The sequence below is a fragment of the Galeopterus variegatus genome, unplaced genomic scaffold (genome assembly GCF_000696425.1).
Source record: "Galeopterus variegatus unplaced genomic scaffold, G_variegatus-3.0.2 Scaffold445, whole genome shotgun sequence".
Taxonomy (NCBI): Eukaryota; Metazoa; Chordata; class Mammalia; order Dermoptera; family Cynocephalidae; genus Galeopterus; species Galeopterus variegatus.
In genome coordinates this window covers 592288-613083 of record NW_007726556.1, presented here as the reverse complement: position 1 = coordinate 613083, position 20796 = coordinate 592288, and the positions used below count along the sequence as shown (strand labels likewise).

The following is a 20796-nucleotide window of genomic DNA, read 5'->3' as shown; positions in this document are numbered from 1 at the left end:
ACACACACACACACACACACATGCACACGCACACACACACACACACACACACACACACGGGTACTTCAAAAAGTTTGCAGAAAAAATAGAATTAAAAGATAATAGGAGGGCTGGCCGGTTAGCTCAGTTGGTTAGAGTGGTGGTGTTATAACACAAGCTCAAGGGTTTGGATCCCCTTACTGGCCAGCTGCCAAAATAAAAAAAAAAAGAAAAAGATAATCTGAATCTTTCCATAGGTCTGTATGAGATGACCCGGGGAAGGAGTGTCGACAGAGAGAAGAGGGCTCAGCGCCGAGCCCTGCAGCTCTGCAATACTCAAAGGTTGGGCGCAGGAGGCAGCAAATGAACCTGACGAAAGAGCTTCCAGCGAGGCAAGAAGAAAACCAGGAACGTGTGGCCTCGTGGAATCCAATACAGGGAAAAGTGTTTCAGAAGTGCCAACTGTACTTAATACTGCTGAGAAGTCCAGGAAGTACTGGTCTTGGCCAAATGGACCGTTGTTAGTGGCCTTGATAAGAGAGTTTTCTCAGAATGGTAGGGACAGAAGCTAGACCACACTGAGGAGTAAGAGAGTGGGAATAATATGCGCAGACAACTCTTTTGAGGCATTTTGCTGTCAAGGGAAGCAAATAAAGGAGGCATAGCCTGAAGAGGATGTGGGGTTAAGGTAGGGGTTTGTTTTAGCCTGTTAGAGCTGCTATAATAAAATACCTTAGACTGGGTAATTTATAAACAACAGAATTTATTTCTCATGGTCTGGAGGTTGGGAAGTCCAAGGCACTGGCAAGTTTGGTGTCTGGTGAGGGCTTGCTCTCTGCCCTAAAGATGGAGTCTGTTTACTGTGTCCAACATGGCAGAAGGGGCAAACAAGCTCCCCCAGGCCTCCTTTATAAGGGCACTAATCCCAGAGCCCTCATGACCTAATCACCTCCCAAAGGTCCCACCTCTTAACACCATCACTTCGGGGGTTAGGTTTCAACATATGATTCAGGGATGGGGAGGACACAGTCATTCAGACCATAGCAGGGTGTCTAACATTAGTGTTCCTGTCGCAGGTATGTGTCCAGTGGGGAGGGAGAGAATGCTGATGCGGAAGAGAAGAGATAAAGGCTGGATCAAAGTCCAGGAAGTGATAGAGGAAGGGATCCAGAGTGCAGGTGAAGGGGTTGACCTCTGATGGCAGCAGAGAAAATAGAATGTGCTTACAGACGTAGGTAGCTTTGTAGATCTGAAGGAACATCCTCAGGAAGCTTGCTAGATCTAGCTTTGTAGATCATCAGGAAGACGAATTTTGACCCAGTGAGCTTTCTATATCTGGCACTTGAATAAAAGCTATCTTAAAAGATTATATTCTAGAATTCACCTTCACAAGTGCCTTTTAATTGACCAGGAGGCTATTTTTTATTTTTAAGTGAAGAAAAACTCCTTTCCCGTTTTAAAATAACAAAATCTGCCCAGAGTAAACCTTTATTTTCAGTCTCATGTATCAGTTTGTTCTATGGTCTCCTCTTTCACTAGTAAAAAAAAGTATTTTTGCTTACTTCCACGTAATTCTAAGAGCTAAGTTGTCTAAGATCCTGACACTTGGTAGTTCCCAAGGGAGGCAGACAGATTATTTTGCACAGTCCAGGCGGGGATAATATAATGCTTAAATGTTAGAAACTGAGCAAAACAATGAAAATGTGGGCTACGTATCATGAACAACTCTGAGACACTGTTATTTATATATTGTGGGAAAGCTTCCCTTACGGAAAGTGGTAGAAAATCCATCACTTAGGTTAGAACACAACTGTAAAGGCACTAAAAATGCATTATAGGGATTCATCCTGTAAAAGACCTGGGAAGTACATTGTATGGCCAAAGAGACCTCATTTCTAATTTTTATGACTCTACAAAATTACATTATGTTTGCAGAAGGAGTACTTTGGAGTAGAAGAAAAAGAAAGGGAGTGGAATTTCCATGTAAATGGTAACACTATCCACATATTTCTTATCCTTAAACTAGTAAGACATCTTTAAAAATCAACTCTATGCGAGAATATCCAAATGTCAGAAATCATAAAAACAAAACGAAACATGGGTAAGCTAGACGGGACATGAATTTATGGTAGGCAAAACAGTATGTGGGCCGGTCCTGTGACACACTTGGGAGAGTGTGGCACTGGGAGCGCAGCGATGCTCCCCCCGCGGGTTCGGATCCTATATAGGAATGGCGGGTGCGCTCACTGGCTGAGCGTGGTGCGGGCGACACCAATGGTTGCGATCCCCTTACCGGTCACGAAAAAGACAAAAAAAAAAAAAAAAAAAAGAATGGCACAATAATCTCTACAATATCACTACTCAGCAAATAAATACACAATCAGTACTTCATCTTGCATTTTTTTTTAATAATTCACTGTGTGCTAGGTATTGTATCTTTGTAATACAAAGAGATATTTGCGTGATAGGAAAAATATTCAGGGAAGGCAAGATTCCTAATAATTTCCTATTTGATTTGTGGCAGGCCATTTAATTTAATGATTTCACTTCCTTCAACCACAAAAGAGGAAAGACACTTTCTTATAACATTTGAATATTAAACAATTAAATATGCTTTGTAAAAGTGAATGCATTAGACCAAGAGCACAAAAAGAAAAAAACAGAAAAATTGGACTACATCAAATTAAATTTTTTGTGCTGCAAATGATACCAGCAAGAAAGTGAAAAGAAAACCCATAAAATGGGAGAAAATATTTGCAAATTATATATCTGATAAGGAACCGATGTTTAGAATATATAAAGAACTTTTATAATTCAACAATAAAAAGATAAATCACTCAATTAGAAATGAACAAAGGATTTGAATATTTATTTATTTTTTGGTGGCTGGCCAGTACAGGGATCTGAACCCTTGACTGAATAGTTATTGGTCCGAAGAAGATAAACACATGAAAAGATGCTCAACATCATTAGCCGTTAGGGAAAGGAAAAGCGAAAACACAGTGAGATACCATTTCACATTTATTAGTATGGCTGTAATGAAAAAGACAATAACAATTGTTGGTAAAGATGTGGAGAAGGTGGAACCTTCATACCTTGCTGGTGGGAAAGCAAAATGGTACAGCTGCTTTGGAAAAGTCTGGCCGTTCCTCAAAAAGTTAAAATACAACCCAACAACTTCTCTCCTAAGTATATACCCAAGAGAAATGAAAACACACATCCACACAAAAACTTGAACACCAATGTTTATAGAAGCATTATTCATAATAGCCAACAGGCAGAAAATATGTAAAGGTCCATTAACTAAAAATTGATAAACAAATTGTGTATATCCATACGAAGGAATATTATTTGGCATTAAAGAAATGAAGTACTGGTACAGTATATGCTACAATACGGATGAACCTTGAACACATATGCTAAGTGAAAGAAGCCAGCACAAAAGACCACACAGTGTATGATGCCCTGGATGTGAAGTGTCCACAACAGGCGAATCCATAGAGACACAAGGTGTACTAGTGGCTGCCCTGATGGAGGGGAAGGGCAGATGGGGAGTGACTTGTTAATAGGTTTGGGGGTTTCTTTTTGCAGCGATGAAAATATTCTGTGATTAGACAGTGATGATGGTTGAACAACTCTGTGAATATACTAAAACCATTGTGCGTTATAAATGGGTGAACTGTATGGTACGTGAATTATATAGCAGTAATGATATTTTTAAAAAGAAGTGAACTATTAACATGAGTGTCACCAGGGGTTCAAGTTCTGGCTTACACAGAATTCCTTTCCTGGACAGCATCATAATATGCAAAGCCAGCAGTGGTCTAACTCTACCCACAAATTCCTTACATATCTAGTTGTCAAGTTCCTATTTTAAGCATGTAGCAAACAAATGATAACTCTTAATCCTGGAATGCAATCTTTAAGATCACGGTTTCCTAAGCCATCCAGCACAGTATACTCCTCGTCTGCGGCAAAATCCAGAATTTCCAGATAGTGTTACTTTGACCATTCATCCTAGATTCGTGTATTATAAAATATGTGCATCCTTGTCCAGCTGGGGATGGATTTTATCCATTGACTCCAAACATCTTTCCTGCTTATGTTGCACGCACTTCGAAGTTATTTGCATTTCTCACCCATTTATACTTTCAAATTTTACCAATACTTTTGAACACACTTAAAGAAAACGATGACAGAAAATATCCCTCTAAAAGGACAAAGTAAAATAAAATTCACTGAAGTTCTGATGTGTTAGTTTTCTTCCATGTGGGCTTATTTGGAGGAGGTGGGAGAGGGCACCGAAATTTTTCACAGCATGAGCGGTCACCATGGAAGGTAACTCCGCAGAAAGGAGACCTTTCCCCTTTCCTTGCCCCTCGTTTTGGCGGCGGACGTGGCGAGTCCAGGCGGCGGTGGGTTTCAAGGGCCCCAGGTCCCTAAAAACCTGGCGAGCGCGGGAAGCCGGGGCAGACCCGGGGCGAGCGCCCCCTGCAGGCCGGGCTTCCCCGGCGCGCGTGCCGTCTCCTTCCCTACCCGGGGTCGACCCGTCGCCCCCGCGGGGTCGCCACGGCAACGCTCGTCTGCGGCAAAATCCAGAATTTCCAGATAGTGTTACTTTGACCATTCATCCTAGATTCGTGTATTATAAAATATGTGCATCCTTGTCCAGCTGGGGATGGATTTTATCCATTGACTCCAAACATCTTTCCTGCTTATGTTGCACGCACTTCGAAGTTATTTGCATTTCTCACCCATTTATACTTTCAAATTTTACCAATACTTTTGAACACACTTAAAGAAAACGATGACAGAAAATATCCCTCTAAAAGGACAAAGTAAAATAAAATTCACTGAAGTTCTGATGTGTTAGTTTTCTTCCATGTGGGCTTATTTGGAGGAGGTGGGAGAGGGCACCGAAATTTTTCACAGCATGAGCGGTCACCATGGAAGGTAACTCCGCAGAAAGGAGACCTTTCCCCTTTCCTTGCCCCTCGTTTTGGCGGCGGACGTGGCGAGTCCAGGCGGCGGTGGGTTTCAAGGGCCCCAGGTCCCTAAAAACCTGGCGAGCGCGGGAAGCCGGGGCAGACCCGGGGCGAGCGCCCCCTGCAGGCCGGGCTTCCCCGGCGCGCGTGCCGTCTCCTTCCCTACCCGGGGTCGACCCGTCGCCCCCGCGGGGTCGCCATGGCAACGCCCCGTCCCGCCCCGCAGCCCCTCTCGCCCCACCCCCTGTCTGGCGCGGCAGAGGGGGAGGGGTGGGGCGAGGGCGGGGAGAGGACGCAGGAGAGAGGAAATTGGCGGCGCGACGCCCGCGGCCTATTGGCTGCCGAGGCCCGGGGGCAGAAGCCCCGCCTCCCTGGCTGGGGTCACGTGATCCCTTTCAAAGATGGCCGCCCTGTTGTTTTGATGAATAATACTTGGTGGGGCGAGGGGGTAAGAGTAGGGGTGGAGGGTAGGAGGATTTACTCTTCCAGCGAGAGCATCGCCGTCCTTCCCCTCCCCCCTGCCCGGGCTCCAGCTTGGAGGAGGGGCGTGGCCGGCCTGTTTTAGGAGGGGAGGGGCTCTCCTTCCAGTGCTGGGCTCTGCCAGGGCGGCTGTGGGGTCTCCTTACCTTGGGGCATCTACTCTGCAGTCGAACAGTTCCCGCCAGGGGCAGCGGGTAGGAAGGAGAGCAGCATCTGCGGGAGGAAGTGCAGCTGCCGCGCCGCCACCTCGAAGACACTGCAGGCTCGGGGCACGAGACGACCTAGAGACCGCGCTGCCTGGTCTGGGTAACCTGGGGAGAGGGTAGTTAAGTGGCGCTTTAAGATAACCCTGTAGCAGCAGCGGTGGTGGCGAAAGGAGACTGCTCAGGGCATTGGCAGCTGGAGGAGGCTCTGGGGTGACTGGAGCGACCGAAGCCAAGGCAGTTCAGTGCCTCTCGTGTTCTTATTTTTTAACCTCTGACTATGCAATTCTGAAACCTCCCCCATTCGGGGGACTAGACAGCCTGATAGACACCTTCCACCGTCCTTCCTCCCGCTCTGGTCTCGAGAACAGAAGGATCTCTCCCTAACGCCTTTCACCATTAAGAGGAAAGCGATGGAGGAGCTGAGCGCTGATGAGGTAAGGAGGCGGGGGGACACCTTGAGGGATTAGTTGGCAACTCTTTGGCTCTTTGGACAGGGACGATACTGCGCCAGTGGTGCCTGGCCTTTGGGTTTGGGGAAGGAATGGAAATGACATTTTCCAGGAATGAAATGACGCCCTGAGAGGGCCTCCGGTTTTATTCTCCTTTATTTTCTTGCCTTCTTTCTTCATTCGGAACTCCATTTGCTGCTTTTCGAGTGTTCTTTTAGGGTCTGAAGAAGAGGAGAGCATCTTGAGGTGTTCATTCTTTTCTTTAGGGTATTTAAGCAAGAAAAGCTAGATTTATATGAAGTTAAAGCGTGTGTGTGTGTCTTCAGGGAATTAAAGAATAATTTCGGATGGAATCAGAATGTATGGTGGGTGTTCGTGTTGGACTTGAAATCGCAAATATGAGAATGCGTGGCCATCTTATTGTATAAATTGATTAAGCATACCTTTGTATTTGGGGGTGGCTTACAGACAGATTCTTTGACATTTAACAAAATATGTAACTTCTAACAGTGTAGAGAATTTCAGTTAAAATGACTTCAGGCATTCTCTTTCATTCTACCTTTTCCTAGTTCTTGTTCCTTTCAAACTGTGTTTTGCTGTAGTAGACTGAACAGGAATTGGAAGCAAATGACTTTGTAAACTCTCTCCTGTTCTCATTTCTGAAAGGAGCCATACAGATCCCCCTCTTGATGTTTTATAGATCGTTTAATAAGATTGTCGTAAAAACAGTGGCAATTTCCTCTACTGACTTTTCCCTGCCTTTTTACAAATTGGGAGCTTCCCTTTCAGGACCCCTGCCGGCCGTATCCTCTTCAACCTACCACCTCATTTCTTCCACTGGTTCAAACTTCCCTTCAGTATTTTGAAAGCAATCATCTATCAGGTTGATGGTATTCTAAGATTTCCATGCTCCAGTTTTAGCTACAGAGTAGTCAGTGTGTTTACATAGAGACTGAAATTTTCCAGGGATAGGGCGTGCAAGTGGTGGGTTAAGGGTCAGGTAGGAAAGGAAGCAAATAATTTGTTGGTTGTGATACTTGGTCGTTTGGAAAGTCAGGGTTGCCCCTTCTGTGTTACTTACTGACTTTGTTTTCCTCACATACTTCAGGAATGTAATCTTTTTTTTTTTTTTTTTTTTTAATAAAGATGACCGGTAAGGGGATCTTAACCCTTGACTTGGTGTTGTCAGCACCACGCTCACCCAGTGAGCAAACCGGCCATCCCTATATGGGATCCGAACCCGTGGCCTTGGTGTTATGAGCACCACACTCTCCCGAGTGAGCCACAGGCCGGCCCAGGAATGTAATCTTAAATGAAAAGAATATTGAACAGTTTCTTTCACCCACGTAGGAAATATCAAGAGATCTCCTTAGAGGCACTTTGTTTTGTGTAGCTTTTAAAAGTATTTCTGTTCTTTCCCATCTTTCTTTAATATTAATTCTAATGAGTAATTTATTTTACAGTAAAGAGACTGTTTTTTTTTTTTTTTTTTTTTTTTAAAAAAGATGACTGGTAAGGGGATCTTAACCCTTGACTTGGTGTTGTCAGCACCACGCTCACCCAGTGAGCGACCGGCCATCCCTATATGGGATCTGAACCCGTGGCCTTGGTGTTATCAGCACCACACTCTCCCGAGTGAGCCACGGGCCAGCCCCAAAGAGACTGTTTTTTAGTAGTGCTTTACTTCCAGCAATTACCTTTCTCCTTAAATAGTCCCTGGTTTGGGGCTGGCTGGTTATTTCAGTTCGTTAGAGCACAGCGTTATAACACCAAGGTCAAGGGTTCTGCTCCCTATACCCACCAACCACCCCCCACCCCAAAATAGTCCCTGCTTTAGAGGCTTTTACATACTTGAGTTTTCACCAACAAATCGTTTTTAAACTAATAAAGCATACAGACCAGTTAAAGATACAGTATAATCTGAAATGTGTCTCTTCACTTTACCCAGTCCTTGAGGAAGGTGTAACTTTTTTGTGACCATATAAGGAACACTTGTATCTTTTGTGGAGGAAATAGAAGAACCTTTATTAAGGCCAAAAAAATATTAAAATAATTTTGAAAAAATCACTAATATAGGATCAAAATAAATTTATCTTCAACAGATTAGTTGGCCTGAACACAAAGGGACAGTTTATTTTTTGCTGGCTGTCTGGTACAGGGATCCGAACGCTTTGATCCAAAGGGACAGCTTAATGACTGGTAATTTTACTCTCAGCAACACCTAGAACAAGTTGTTTTTTAGGATAAATCTGTCAAGCTTTTTTTTTTAATCCAATTTTTAAAGTTTTAGGGTTAGGTGAGTAGTTCTCAACAGAGCCATCTCCAAAGCTTTTGCTTTTGCTTTATTACTCTATTGGTGGAAACTTGTGTCACAGATATGGTGGGTGACCTTGATTTGGTTAGGAAGTAATACATTTATATCATTGAAAATTCAAGCATACATTTCAGGGCTAAAACAGGCAAGATAGTGATTTTTTTCAATCTAAATTAAGAAATTAGGTAAGGCAGGGTTTCATATTTCAACAAAATGAAAATGTATGAGAATGCAGTCTTATGAAAAAGACTAGTAGCTTTAGAAGATTTTACATTATAGGCACTTTCTGGTCCCTCTCATAGAGCACCTTGAATTCTTGTGCTTTTTTCCTCTTGTGCTTTGTAAGTAGAGTACTTTAACTTAATTGCTGTTTGTTATTTATATAGTGCGTTACAGTGAGTTCATTGCTCTGTAGAGCAGATCCATGACTCAGTTCATTCTCTTCAGGAACCTTCATTCCAAGGCATCATTATTTACATTACATTCATTCTATAGCCTACTCATGTGTTGTTTTTCATATACGAAGATGATGCTGTGAGTAGGGCAGGTGTTTTAAAGTGTTTTTCAACAGTGATAATGAGATTGCATTGAAATGATTTGCCTTTTTTTTTGGCTAAATTTTCTTAACTAATTCATCTGCAAGATTGTTGGTGGGGATTCGAAGTGTGGTCAAGGTTTTATTTTTATTTTATTTTATTTTTTTTCCTTTTTTGTCTTTTTTACTGACTGGTAACGGGATCTCAACCCTCAGTGTCACGCCCGTACCGGGGACCGGCAACGGGATCGCAACCCTCGGTGTTGCGCCTGCACCGCACTCAGCCAGTGAGTGGGAACCGGTCTCCACATGGGATCCGAACCCTCGGTGGGAGCACCACCGCGCTCCCAAGAGGCACACTCTCCAGTGCGCCACCGGGCAGGCCCGTGGTCAAGGTTTTAGAAGAGTGTTGTGTTCCTTCTCAAATGCAGAATATGTCATTTTGGACTTTTTTGGCAGTGTTGTGTATGTGCAAAAGGATTGACTTTTAATAACAGTTTTGGAAGCCTGCTCTGTGCCAGGCACTTTACTGTGTGATCAAGCAGGTACTATTTTCCTTAATTTACAGGTGAGGAAACTGAGATTTAGTTTAAGTAACTTGTCCATAGTGACCTGGCTTAGAGGTGACAAGGTTGGAATTCAAACCCAGGGCTCCTAACTCTAAAGCCCTTTTAACTATTTTACTGCGTAACAACTGGCCATAAATTCACCACAGCTTCTATGTAAATATCCTACTAACATTGACCCACTCTGCTTGATATGCGTAGTTTTTCTGTCGAAGTGTGGTTTTGCATGAATGTGTTCCTGATGTGATCAGGTCTTTTTGGTACTGACTTACAGCTTCCCCACCCCCACCCCCAATTGTTCACTAGACAAGCATTTAAAGAAATTATAATTTAATTGGGGATGGGGCAGACAGATAGGAACCCAACAATTACAATATAGTACCAAGTGCTATTGTGGAGATTTGCACAAGACACTAAGAAAAACAAGAAGGGACCCCTGCTGAGGCAATGTCTTAGTGAAGACTTTCAAGAAAAAGTGATACTTAAGCCAAGTAGAAGTTGCCTATAAAGAGCCCTGGGAACTGGCTGTGAGACTGGAGAGCTCAGGAAACAGCTCTAAGTAGTGGGACTGGGGCACTGGTTTTGCCTGGGGGAGTAGCAGGCACCAGATCTGGAAGGGCTGTTAGAAATGCTTAGGAGTTTGAACTTTCTCTGTAAGACTCTAACAAGCATTTGGGGGGTTTTAAGGGATTAGAAAGATGACTGGAAAGGGTGTAGAGGGGATATTGGAAGAAGATGGCTGCAGACCTGGAGACAAATTAGAAGTCTATTCTAATTAGGTTGCTATCTAGGAGCAAGGCAGTGGAGTCTGACTGAACTAAGACATTGGTGGTGGGAATGGAGAGGAGCAATCAGACACCAGAAATACTGAGAATCTCAGTTAATCCAGTTCTAACAATCAATTAGATGTAGGAGGTGGGGGGAGGAGAAAGGGAGAAGATGATCCCTCAGTTTCTAGCTTGAGAGAACAATGGACTGGGTTGGATAATTAATTCCAGGCAAGGAACAGATTTTGGCAAAAGTAGAGTTGTGTGGGCTGGCCCAGTGGTGCACTTGGTAGAGTGCGGCACTTGGGAGCGTGGCCGAGCTCCCACCGAGGGTTCGGATCCCATATAGAGACCGGTCAGCTCACTGGTTGAGCGCGGTGCAGGCGCAACACCGAGGGTTGCGATCCCGTTACCCGTCACGAAAAAAGACAAAAAAGGAAAAAAAAAAAAAAAGTAGAGTTGTGTGATGCAGCATTGAAAAAAATGAGTTGACTTGGAGACCTCCACCCTGGCTTTTTTTTTTTTTAATTCCTTTTTGTCTTTTTTTACTGACCGGCAACGGGATTGCAACCCTCGGTGTTGTGCCTGCACCGCGCTCAGCCAGTGAGCGGGAACCGGTCTCCACATGGGATCCAAACCCTCGGCGGGAGCGCCACCGCGCTCCCAAGCAGCGCACTCTCCAGTGCGCCACCGGGCCGGCCCTTTTTTTTGTGTGTGTGTGTGATCAGTAAGGGGATCGTAACCCTGGGCTTGGTGTCGCCTGCACTGTGCTCAGCCAGTGAGCGCACCGGCCATCCCTATGTAGGATCCGAACCCGCGGCCTTGGCATTCCCAGCACCGCTGCGCTCCCAGTGCGTACTCTCCTGAGTGAGCCACGGGGCCGGCCCCACCCTGGCCTTTTTACTCTATCATCCCCAATTCTTTGACCTTTTCTTTCCCTGGAACAGGCCTGAGGATCTAAGCTCACGCCCCCCCCCCCCCGCGCCACCGGGCCGGCCCTTTTTTTTGTGTGTGTGTGTGATCAGTAAGGGGATCGTAACCCTGGGCTTGGTGTCGCCTGCACTGTGCTCAGCCAGTGAGCGCACCGGCCATCCCTATGTAGGATCCGAACCCGCGGCCTTGGCATTCCCAGCACCGCTGCGCTCCCAGTGCGTACTCTCCTGAGTGAGCCACGGGGCCGGCCCCACCCTGGCCTTTTTACTCTATCATCCCCAATTCTTTGACCTTTTCTTTCCCTGGAACAGGCCTGAGGATCTAAGCTCCCCCCCCCCCCCCCCAGTAGATAGTTGCTACCACTTGCTTTATTTATTTACTTATTTATATTTATTATTATTTTTTTAAATAAGATGACCGGTAAGGGGATCTTAACCCTTGACTTGGTGTTGTCAGCACCACGCTCTCCCGAGTGAGTGAACCGGCCATCCCTATATAGGGATCCAAACCCATGGCCTTGGTGTTATCAGCACCACACTCTCTCAAGTGAGCCACGGGCCGGCCCATACCACTTGCTTTATAATTGGGGTTCTTCTTCCTCAAGCCCTGCAGAAAAGTGGGATGTAGCCTCCCAAGCCCCCTTTCCACTGCTTTTATTCATTTTAGACAAGAGACAGAGAATAATAATCATATTAGCTGACATTTATTGAGTTCTTAATATGTGCTGAGCACTTACTTGCTTAGCAAGATAGGTATTAGTATCCCCATTTTACAGATAAGAAAATTGAGCCTAATAGAAATTAAGTAACTTACTGAAAGGCACACAACTAGTTAAGTGGTAGAACCTGGATTCTAATTCAGAGCCTGACCTCAGAATTCTCAATCCCTTTGCTAACCCACATCCAAAACAGAGATAACTGGAGTGAGTTGTAACATTTACAGCATTCTTATTGTCCCTCTTGAGATGGAAAATGGAAGCCCCAGTTGACTTTTATTCTCCGGTTGTTATTGCTGACAGCAGAGTGCATCAAATAGCCCTCAACTCTTGTAGGAGAAGAAGGCAGGAAGGCTCCTGCTCTGTGCAGACTGCATTTCCTCACCAGGTACTTGTAGTGTGTCTAGGGAAAGGTGTCTTCCTATAAGCAGTTCATTCAGCGATATTTAAAGTTTACCCTATGAGCTCTACTTACGTGGAGCTTTGCTCTAATGTGAGGAGACAGATAATAAACAAACATATACACAAAGGATGTCCTTTGGAGATAAGTGTTATGAAGAAAAATAAAGTAGCCTCAAGGGATGGAGAGCAGTGGGGTATGTGGAGTGCGTGCAGTTTTAGGAGGTGGCTTTTGAAAAGAATTTAAGGGATGACAGGGAGCCGTCTGGGGGTGAATGTTCCCAGGTACAGGGAATAGCAGATACTAAGGGTCCTGAGTACCTTAGCATTGTTGACCTGCTCCAGGAACAGCAAGGAGGCCAAGTGTGGTTGGCGACTGCTTCGCAAGAGGCACAGTGGCAAGAGATGAAAGCACTTATGCTTTCAGCAAAAAGTTACAGAGTTCTCATAACTGTGTCAATCAGTTCTGAGATGTGCCTGCCCCTTTTTTTCCTTCACATTTTGATATCTTTGAAATTGGAATGCTGCTTGTAATGGATGGTGTAATCATTGTTGGCCAGGTGGCAGTTGTGACATGGTTGTCATTTCCTGTTTAGGTGCAAACCTGGTTATACTCGTTCATATTACCTTCAGTCGAGCACACTACCTGTGTTAAATTTAGTTGCCATTTCAAATGCCTTCCAAAAAATTACACTTTGATTCAGGAATGAAAGCAAATATTACTTTGTATGCAAAGAGGAATGGTAACAGCAGTGGAGTGTCAACTCGATATATATATATATTTTAAAGCCTACAGCACCTGGTTTTCCCAGACGGTCTCCTGTCTAAGTACTAGCTAGGCTTGATCTTGCTTAGCTTCCAAGATCAGATGAGATCAGGCATGTTGAGGGTGGTATGGCCATAGACTCAATTTGGTATTAGTAAAGAAAATGTTTGTTCTTGGAGGAATGACTGCAATTCTATGTTTCACTGCTCAGCAACAACCAAGCGCATAAGGGAGCTTTAGAGAGGTGGACATCCACAAGTCTGTGAAGCTGTGTCACATTTTGTAACTGAACATGCAGTTACTCCTAACTTGTTGCCTTTCACACCTAGGCAGTGCAGCTGAAGGCTAAAGACACTCCACATTACTCAAAAAGAAATTTCAAAGCAACGAGACTTACACTGATGACTACTCTGACACAGTCTATTGTTAAGGCATTTTGTTGTGGTTTAATGGGCAGGATTTTTTTTCTTTTCTTAGTGGTGCAAAAAATAATGGTGTGGGCCGGCCCCGTGGCACTCTCGGGAGAGTGCGGCACTGGGAGCGCAGTGGCGCTCCCACCGCAGGTTCGGATCCTATATGGGGATGGCTGGTGCACTCACTGGCTGAGCGCAGTGCGGGCGACACCAAGCCAAGGGTTGCGATCCCCTTACCGGTCACAAAAAAGACAAAATAATAATAATAATAATAATGGTGCGGGTTACAATCTGTGATGTTTTACATTTAATGAAATACAGTAGTATATGCCCAGCGTTGTTCTAGATTATGAAGATATACCAATGAACAAAACAGACAGAAATTTCTACCCTGGTGGGACTTACATTCTGGTTTATGTTGTCAAAGAATCATTCAGGCTGCTGTGAAGAGAATAATAAAGGGGGAAAGAGTGAAAGCAGAGAGAGTGCCGGTGAGAAATGATGTGGGGGCCACGAACTAGGGTTAGTGGTGGAGAAGGTGAGAAAGGGTCAGATACTGGATGGTCAGGTATTTTGTGGGTACAGCCAATAGGATTGGGTGATGGGTTGAATGTGGGTTGTGAATGAGTGGAGTCGAGGACGGCCAGATGAGTCAGGCTGTCATTGGGTTCATTGGGTTGATCGTTGAGATGTGAAATAGCAGCTGCTTAAGTCAGGTAGATGTTTACTTCTCTCTAATTAAAAGTCTGGGTAGGAGGCTGGGGCTGGTACGGCAATTCTGTGCTCATGAGGAGCCCTGGCACCGTCTGTTTTGTTGTACCACTTTCCTAACATATGGCTTCCAGCTCTTGGTCCATGCATGTTTGCATTCTAGCTGGAGAGAAGAGACGAGAAGTGAATTTGGGGTTGAGAGGGTGCTCCTCCTCTTTCATGCCAGCTTGGAAGTAGCACGAATCACTCTTGCTCTTCTCCCACTGCCCAGAACCTAAGTCACATGGCTGAAACTACTTGTTGGGAATGCTGGGAAATAGAGCTTTTACTGGGTAGCCATATATTCTGCTAAAAGTTCTCTTATGTTACAAAAGGAGAACAGTCTATGCCTTTCTTTCCAAATCTAAAACACTCTGTATCTTCCTAAGGGAGCTAACCTTAAATCAACTTCAGAGTCCAGAATCTCTGGGTGATGTGCAGTCCAGGAACCTTTAGATTAAAACAAGGTATTTGCTGTCCCCTATCCCTCATCTAATGTGGTAGGATAGGATAGGATAATGGAAATATAAGCTTCCACTAGGAAAAGAAAAGAATGGGGAGTACATACCTCTCACGGTCCATAGCCATTGTCACTGCAGAGTTGTAATGGCTTCCTGCCTTGGCAGTGGGGTGAGTTCCTGACGTAGCCCATCTAGCAGCCTGGGTCTGGTCTCTTGGAGGAACTCCCTTGTCCCGGGCCTTCTGTAGACTCTGGGTAGTTTTTCTGTGTCTCTTTCCTCTGGGGCTGGGGCTGGGGCTGAAGTAGACATTGGAGAATATCCCCTTCTTGAGGCCAAATAGTTTCTCCAGCTTGCTTCCTGCTGGGTACTGAAGGAGTTGGCTTTTTCAACCTTACTTAGCTCTCAATTTCCAGACCCTGAGTAAACTTAGACTGTACACCATGACATTCCTTAGGCAGATCTATATTCTCTTTTATCTCTGCATGCAAACTGGCAAGCTGCAGCTGGAGTCTGTCTCATGCTTGTGGGACTTCTTGCTTAAAGCAGCATGCAGCCAGCAAGCACCCAAATTCTGAATTGTTCAACCAGTTCCCCCAGAATTACAGGCCGTGTTGGCATGCGAGCTGTTTTATAAGGTGTCACAGGTTTTACCCAGTATTGTATTGTGGCCTAACAAGAGTCAACGGCCTTCCATCCTGCCATGTCTGTGTCCATGCTGATCCCTAAGCCAGGGCCACTTATTTATTTATTTATTTGGTGGCTGGCGGTGTGGGGATCCGAACCCTTGACCTTGGTGTTACAACACTGAGCTCTGATCCAGCTGAGCTAACCGGCCAGCCCCAGGGCCACATGTTTATATTCTATTAAGGTTGATTACATCCAGGTTCCAAATTCTATATATTAGTTAAGATATTGATTTGGGTGCTGCAGCAGAGAGATCCAAAATAATAATGGCTTAAACAGGGTAGAAGTTTATTTTTCTTTTAAGTAAAAATCTGGATAAGTGGTTGAGAGCTGCTTTAGTAACCACATGATTATTAGGGGGCCAGACTCACTCTGTTTAGTGTGCTGTCATCTTTAGCATGAGGAAACTAGTTTGTAGTCCAAGATAGCTGCTCCAGCTCCTACAAGGAAATCTGCATTCCTGTCCTCAGTTAGGGACTGAGGGAAGGGGAGGGCATGGTCCTGCCCCTTAAGGGCATGATCAGAAAGTTGCATATATCATTGCTTACATCTCCTTGGCCAGAACTTAGTCATATGGCCACACCCAAATGTAAAGGTATTTGAATGCACACCAGGAGGCAACTAACTCCCTTGACCACAGTGATACGAGGAGTTTTAGCCTAAGTAGCTAAAAAATGTAGTTGTCAGATACTGAGATGGGGAAGATTAAAAGAAGATATGGAGGGAGAAATGAAATGATCTGTTTTGAACATATTATGATTTTCTTGCCTATTATTTATCTATGTGGAGATGTTAAGTAGCTTGTGTGTAGGGGTTTGCAGTTCAGGGGGAAGGTTGGGGTGGGGATACTAATCCGGAAGTTGTCAGCATATTTAAAAACGATGGGAATGGACAGATTACCTAGGAAGTGCATAGAGATTAGCATAGAGAAGAGAAGAGGTCAGAGGACTGAGTCTTGAGCCACTCCATTATTTAGAGGTCCGGAGATAAAGAGGACCCAGAAAAGGAGACTGATAAGGAACAGTGATTGAAGTAAGAGGAAAATCAAGAGAGCATGAAGTCCTGGCGTCCAGGGGAGGAAGGTGTTTCATGTTGGGGGAAGTGTTCAGCTCTATCGAATGTAGATAAAGTGAGTTAGAGGAAGACCAAGACTTGACTATGGGGTTTGGCAGTGTGGAAGTCACTGGTGACCTTGATGCGACCGATTTTGTTGCTGACCGGAACAGGTTCAAGAGAATGGGAAAAGAGAGTAGGAAGCTCAGGAATGAGGAGTAGGCCCAAGGGTATACTGGGGAGCCCTCTGTAGATGGTGGAAGCCATGGGTTTAAAAAGGGAGGAGAGGGCCGGCCCGGTGGCGCACTCGGTAGAGTGCGGAGCTCGGGAGTGTGGCGGCGCTCCCGCCGAGGGTTCGGATCCCATATAGGGACCGGTCCGCTCACTGGTTGAGCGCAGTGCGGGTGCAACACCGAGGGTTGCGATCCCGTTACCGGTCACGAAAAAAGACAAAAAGGAAAAAAAAAAAAAAGAAAAGGGAGGAGAAAATATTTGGTGAACATATTCTTTTAAATTTTATCTTTTACTATCCCTTAGTATAGTCACTAATTCCTTTATTCATTTAGTAACTATTCAGTGTTTACTATGTCTCTCTTTCTCCAAGGTGAGAAATAAAAACATAGATTTGTATATTATTCCTAGAAGGATATTTTGGGCCTGAAGAAGCCCCAAATATAAAATTTGAGTCATAATATGGGGAACACAGGATCATATTATAGTTAATTTTTAGAGCTTAAAACAAAAACTGAGTGGAAAATATGTAAGTGTTAAAAGATCTGAAAATTATTAATTGTTTGTTCAATTTCAGCAAATATATGTGGTGTGTTTACTCTGCTAGGAACTGACGGATAGATACACAGGTAGAGATACCATCTCGAATATGAATAAAACCTGATCTTTATCTTCAGCAAGCCCGTACTCCAGTGGGGGAGACAGAAACACAGCCAGGTAGAGTTCAAATGCTAAACAGACATTTCAGTAAAGTCCGGGAAGGGGGAAGTCTGGGGAGGGGGCCAAGGGGATTTGAGATAGTTCTTAAAGATGCTCAGGATTTTGACATTTAGAAAAGTCTGAGGTGAAGATAAATGTCTCATTTACTTCTTACTCTGGACAAACTCTATTACATTCTTTTGAAATTGATTATAGAAGTATGAGACCCATTGAGAAAAAACTGAAGATGGTGACAAATCTGTGATACTGGGGGGCTCTTGCTAGATCTGAAAGGTTTTGAGGTGCGGTTATCAGGCACAGCCAAATGTGTAACCCCAAGCTCTCCTAAACCACTGAGGCTCAGCAGCAGCTAGAGGAGGAGGAGGAACAGGAGAGGCACGTCATGGGGATTACTTTTCCTGTTCTTATAAGAATCACACTGCAATGACTTGTCTATTCACGTTGTGTGTCTCTTACTGGAACGTGACATCCTGCTATTCTTCACTATTTTTTATCCAGCCCTCAGCACAGGGCTTCTTTTGGGGGGGACGGGGGAAGGGGGAGGTTAGTAGGTTAGTAGTTATAAATAGTAGATTCATTTTTTAAAAAAAATCATGATTTCTGATACATAAGCATTTACTTCCATATTAGCCTTTTCATGTTGTACACATTATTTCTGCAGCATCAATAAAATTTCTTTTGTATTATATACAGTATATATGTCGGTCATGTTTTTACAGTTAAAAGTCTTATTTTCATGAAATATGAATTGTTATGTTTGAAACTGTAACTCATATATTGGTTTTAAAATTTTTTTAAATGTTTTTCTTTGGTGGCTGGCCTGTATAGTGATATGAACCCTTGACCTTGGTGTTATAACACCACACTCTAACTGTAAAAATGTTTTTAAAAATGTTATCCAAAAGATAGTTTCCTAGTATTATTTTTTATATGTAAATACATATTTGGGCTGGCCAGTCAGGTATTAAGATTAGACAAAAATAATTATGTACAGATTACCAGTTTTCAAAAACATTAAAGTGTGTGTAATGTCAGAGATGGAAAAATTCTGTATATATGGATATCCTAGTGGGGAAAACGATATCTGGGAGGGAAATGAAAATTAGTGGAAAATTAAAAAATATTTAGTAACCTTTATAATCTACTGTTTTAGTCCGTTTGTGTTGCTATAACAGAAATACCTGAGACTGGGTAATTTATAAGGAAAAGAGGTTTATTTGGCTTATGATTCTGGGACAGCTGCATCTGGCACGGGCCTCAGGCTGCTTCTACTCATGGTGGAAAGTGGCAGGCAGCCGGCGGGTACAAGCAGATCACATGGTGAGAGGAAGCAAGGGAGAGAGAGGAAGTGCCAGGGTCTTTTAAAGCAACAGCTCTCGTGGGAACTAATAGAGCGAGAACTCACTCATTAATCCCCCCTCCCCTAGGGAGAGCATTAATCCATTCATGAGGGATCCGCCCCCATGACTCCGTCAGTTTCCACCACTGCCATATTGGGGATCAGATTTCCACATGAGTTTTGGAGGGGACAACACATCCAAACTCCATCATCTACTCAATAAAACTTTTTTTTTTTTTCCTTTTTTGTCTTTTTTACTGACCGGTAACGGGATCCCAACCCTCAGTGTCGCGCCCGTACCGGGGACCGGCAACGGGATCGCAACCCTCAGTGTTGCGCCCGCAGCGCGCTCAACCAGTGAGCGGGAACCGGTCTCCACATGGGATCCGAACCCTCGGCGGGAGCGCCGCAGCGCTCCCAAGCAGCACACTCTCCAGTGCGCCACCGGGCCAGCCCCTCAATAAAACTTTTTATGTGTGATTTGATTTAGTAATAAAATTGTCATGTTTACAATATTGGGAGGTATGAGCATCAGAAAAAAGTAGGCAATAAAATTTTTTTGAGGTAGGATGAAGGAAAAAATTAAAATTACTAGAAATTAGAAAAAAATCTTTTGTCTTACTGCATACAGATTTCTCCCTGATGAATTTATACCTTGATTTCAGCAATAATAATTTTGTGGGTCAATTGAAAAATGTTAACACTAACCCTACACTGAGAAAAGGTGTATAGCCCCTATGAGCTTATTTTAAAAACAGTTATGTGGAGTGGATGTTTAGAGTGTTGTTTATGGCATTTTTGTTGTAGGATGCTAACATATGACACTATACTCACATTTGTTTTGGGTAAGCATTAATTAATTAACCTTTTACTTTTATGTTAATCTTTTATTTATGATAAATACAGATTAGGCATTATTTCAGTGGAGTTTCATCAAAAGAAGTGCCACTTTTTTTTCCCCTCAAGGACAACTTGGGGCAGATGGAATGGTGGTCTGCAAGGGCTTTTGTTTGTTTGTTTTTACTTTGTACAAATGTCCTCGTCCTAAAAAAGTTTGATGATTTTTGGCCTAGGGAAATGTGAATAAAGCGGTCTTTTGGCTTGAGGTGTTATTCTTAGAATGGCTTGTGAGTGGGAGAGTTTTAGTGATTGCCACATAGAAAAAAAGCTGTGAAATTGTCCACAGGGCACAGCTTCATCTTTTCTATGTTAATGCACGGAAGTAACAAAACACTCTCATCTATACTGGAATGTGATAGTTATGTGAAAATGTTGCCTTTCTGATTAAAAACAGGGCCCACTGGCATTGGCTGAGGGATGATGCTTAACCTGTGGAGGGATTCCAACATTAATGATCCATGTTAGGAAGTATCCATGTTAGGAAGAAAACCTTTATTTATACTAAGAATTTGATGGACTCCTAGTTACCAGAGTCAGTCTTTTCTCTCTTTGAAAGAGCCTACTTTGTCTAACCCTGTTGCTGGAATATTGGCTTTAAAGTTTTTAGAGTGAATGTGAATATGGACCTTTAGTTAAAATTAGAGAAAATGCAAGATTCCTACCCTGTAAGAATTTACACTTTGGTTTCAGCAATAATTATTTTGTTAGGTCAGTTTAAAAAAATTCTTTCCAAATAGCTGGGCTTTTAAAAATCCTTTTTAATTTTTAATACTGTCTGTTTCACTTGGTACTTTTTAGTTACTGGAATCAGTTTTATGGGATAGTGTCAGAAGTAGCTGATGCTTGGTTCTGTCCAGGTTCATCTTGAGATGAGGGTGGGGACCACACCATCCATTCCAATTCCTTGCAGTATTTTTGGTGAGGACATGAAGTTGCAGCCACAAGAATAATTCTTTAATTACAGGATGCAATTAAAATTATCTTATCCTCAGGATGTTTCTCTGCTATATAATGTTTGGCAGATTTAAGCTCTTAATACTTTTAGTTTCTCCTGCTACTAATTTCATAGTTAGCTAACATATGTGAGATGCTTTTTAGTAGCTTTGCTACATATTCATATTTTTTAGGTGAAACAACCCTAAGCCAAGGAA

At 43.5% G+C, this 20796-nt stretch overlaps 1 protein-coding gene across 2 annotated transcripts in view; it reads left to right on the top strand.

Annotated features, from left to right (window-relative positions):
• Positions 1-5342: 5342 nt before the first annotated feature.
• UBE4B (ubiquitination factor E4B) overlaps positions 5343-20796 on the top strand; it is a 126082-nt gene continuing 110628 nt past the window's right edge. Inside the window, exon 1 of one of the 2 annotated variants that reach the window (XM_008568820.1) lies at positions 5343-6084. In XM_008568820.1, coding sequence (XP_008567042.1) covers positions 6061-6084 — 24 coding nt within the window. In that variant the 5' untranslated portion in view covers positions 5343-6060. The remainder of the gene's footprint in view (positions 6085-20796) is intronic. The other variant, XM_008568821.1, reaches the window with a different exon arrangement.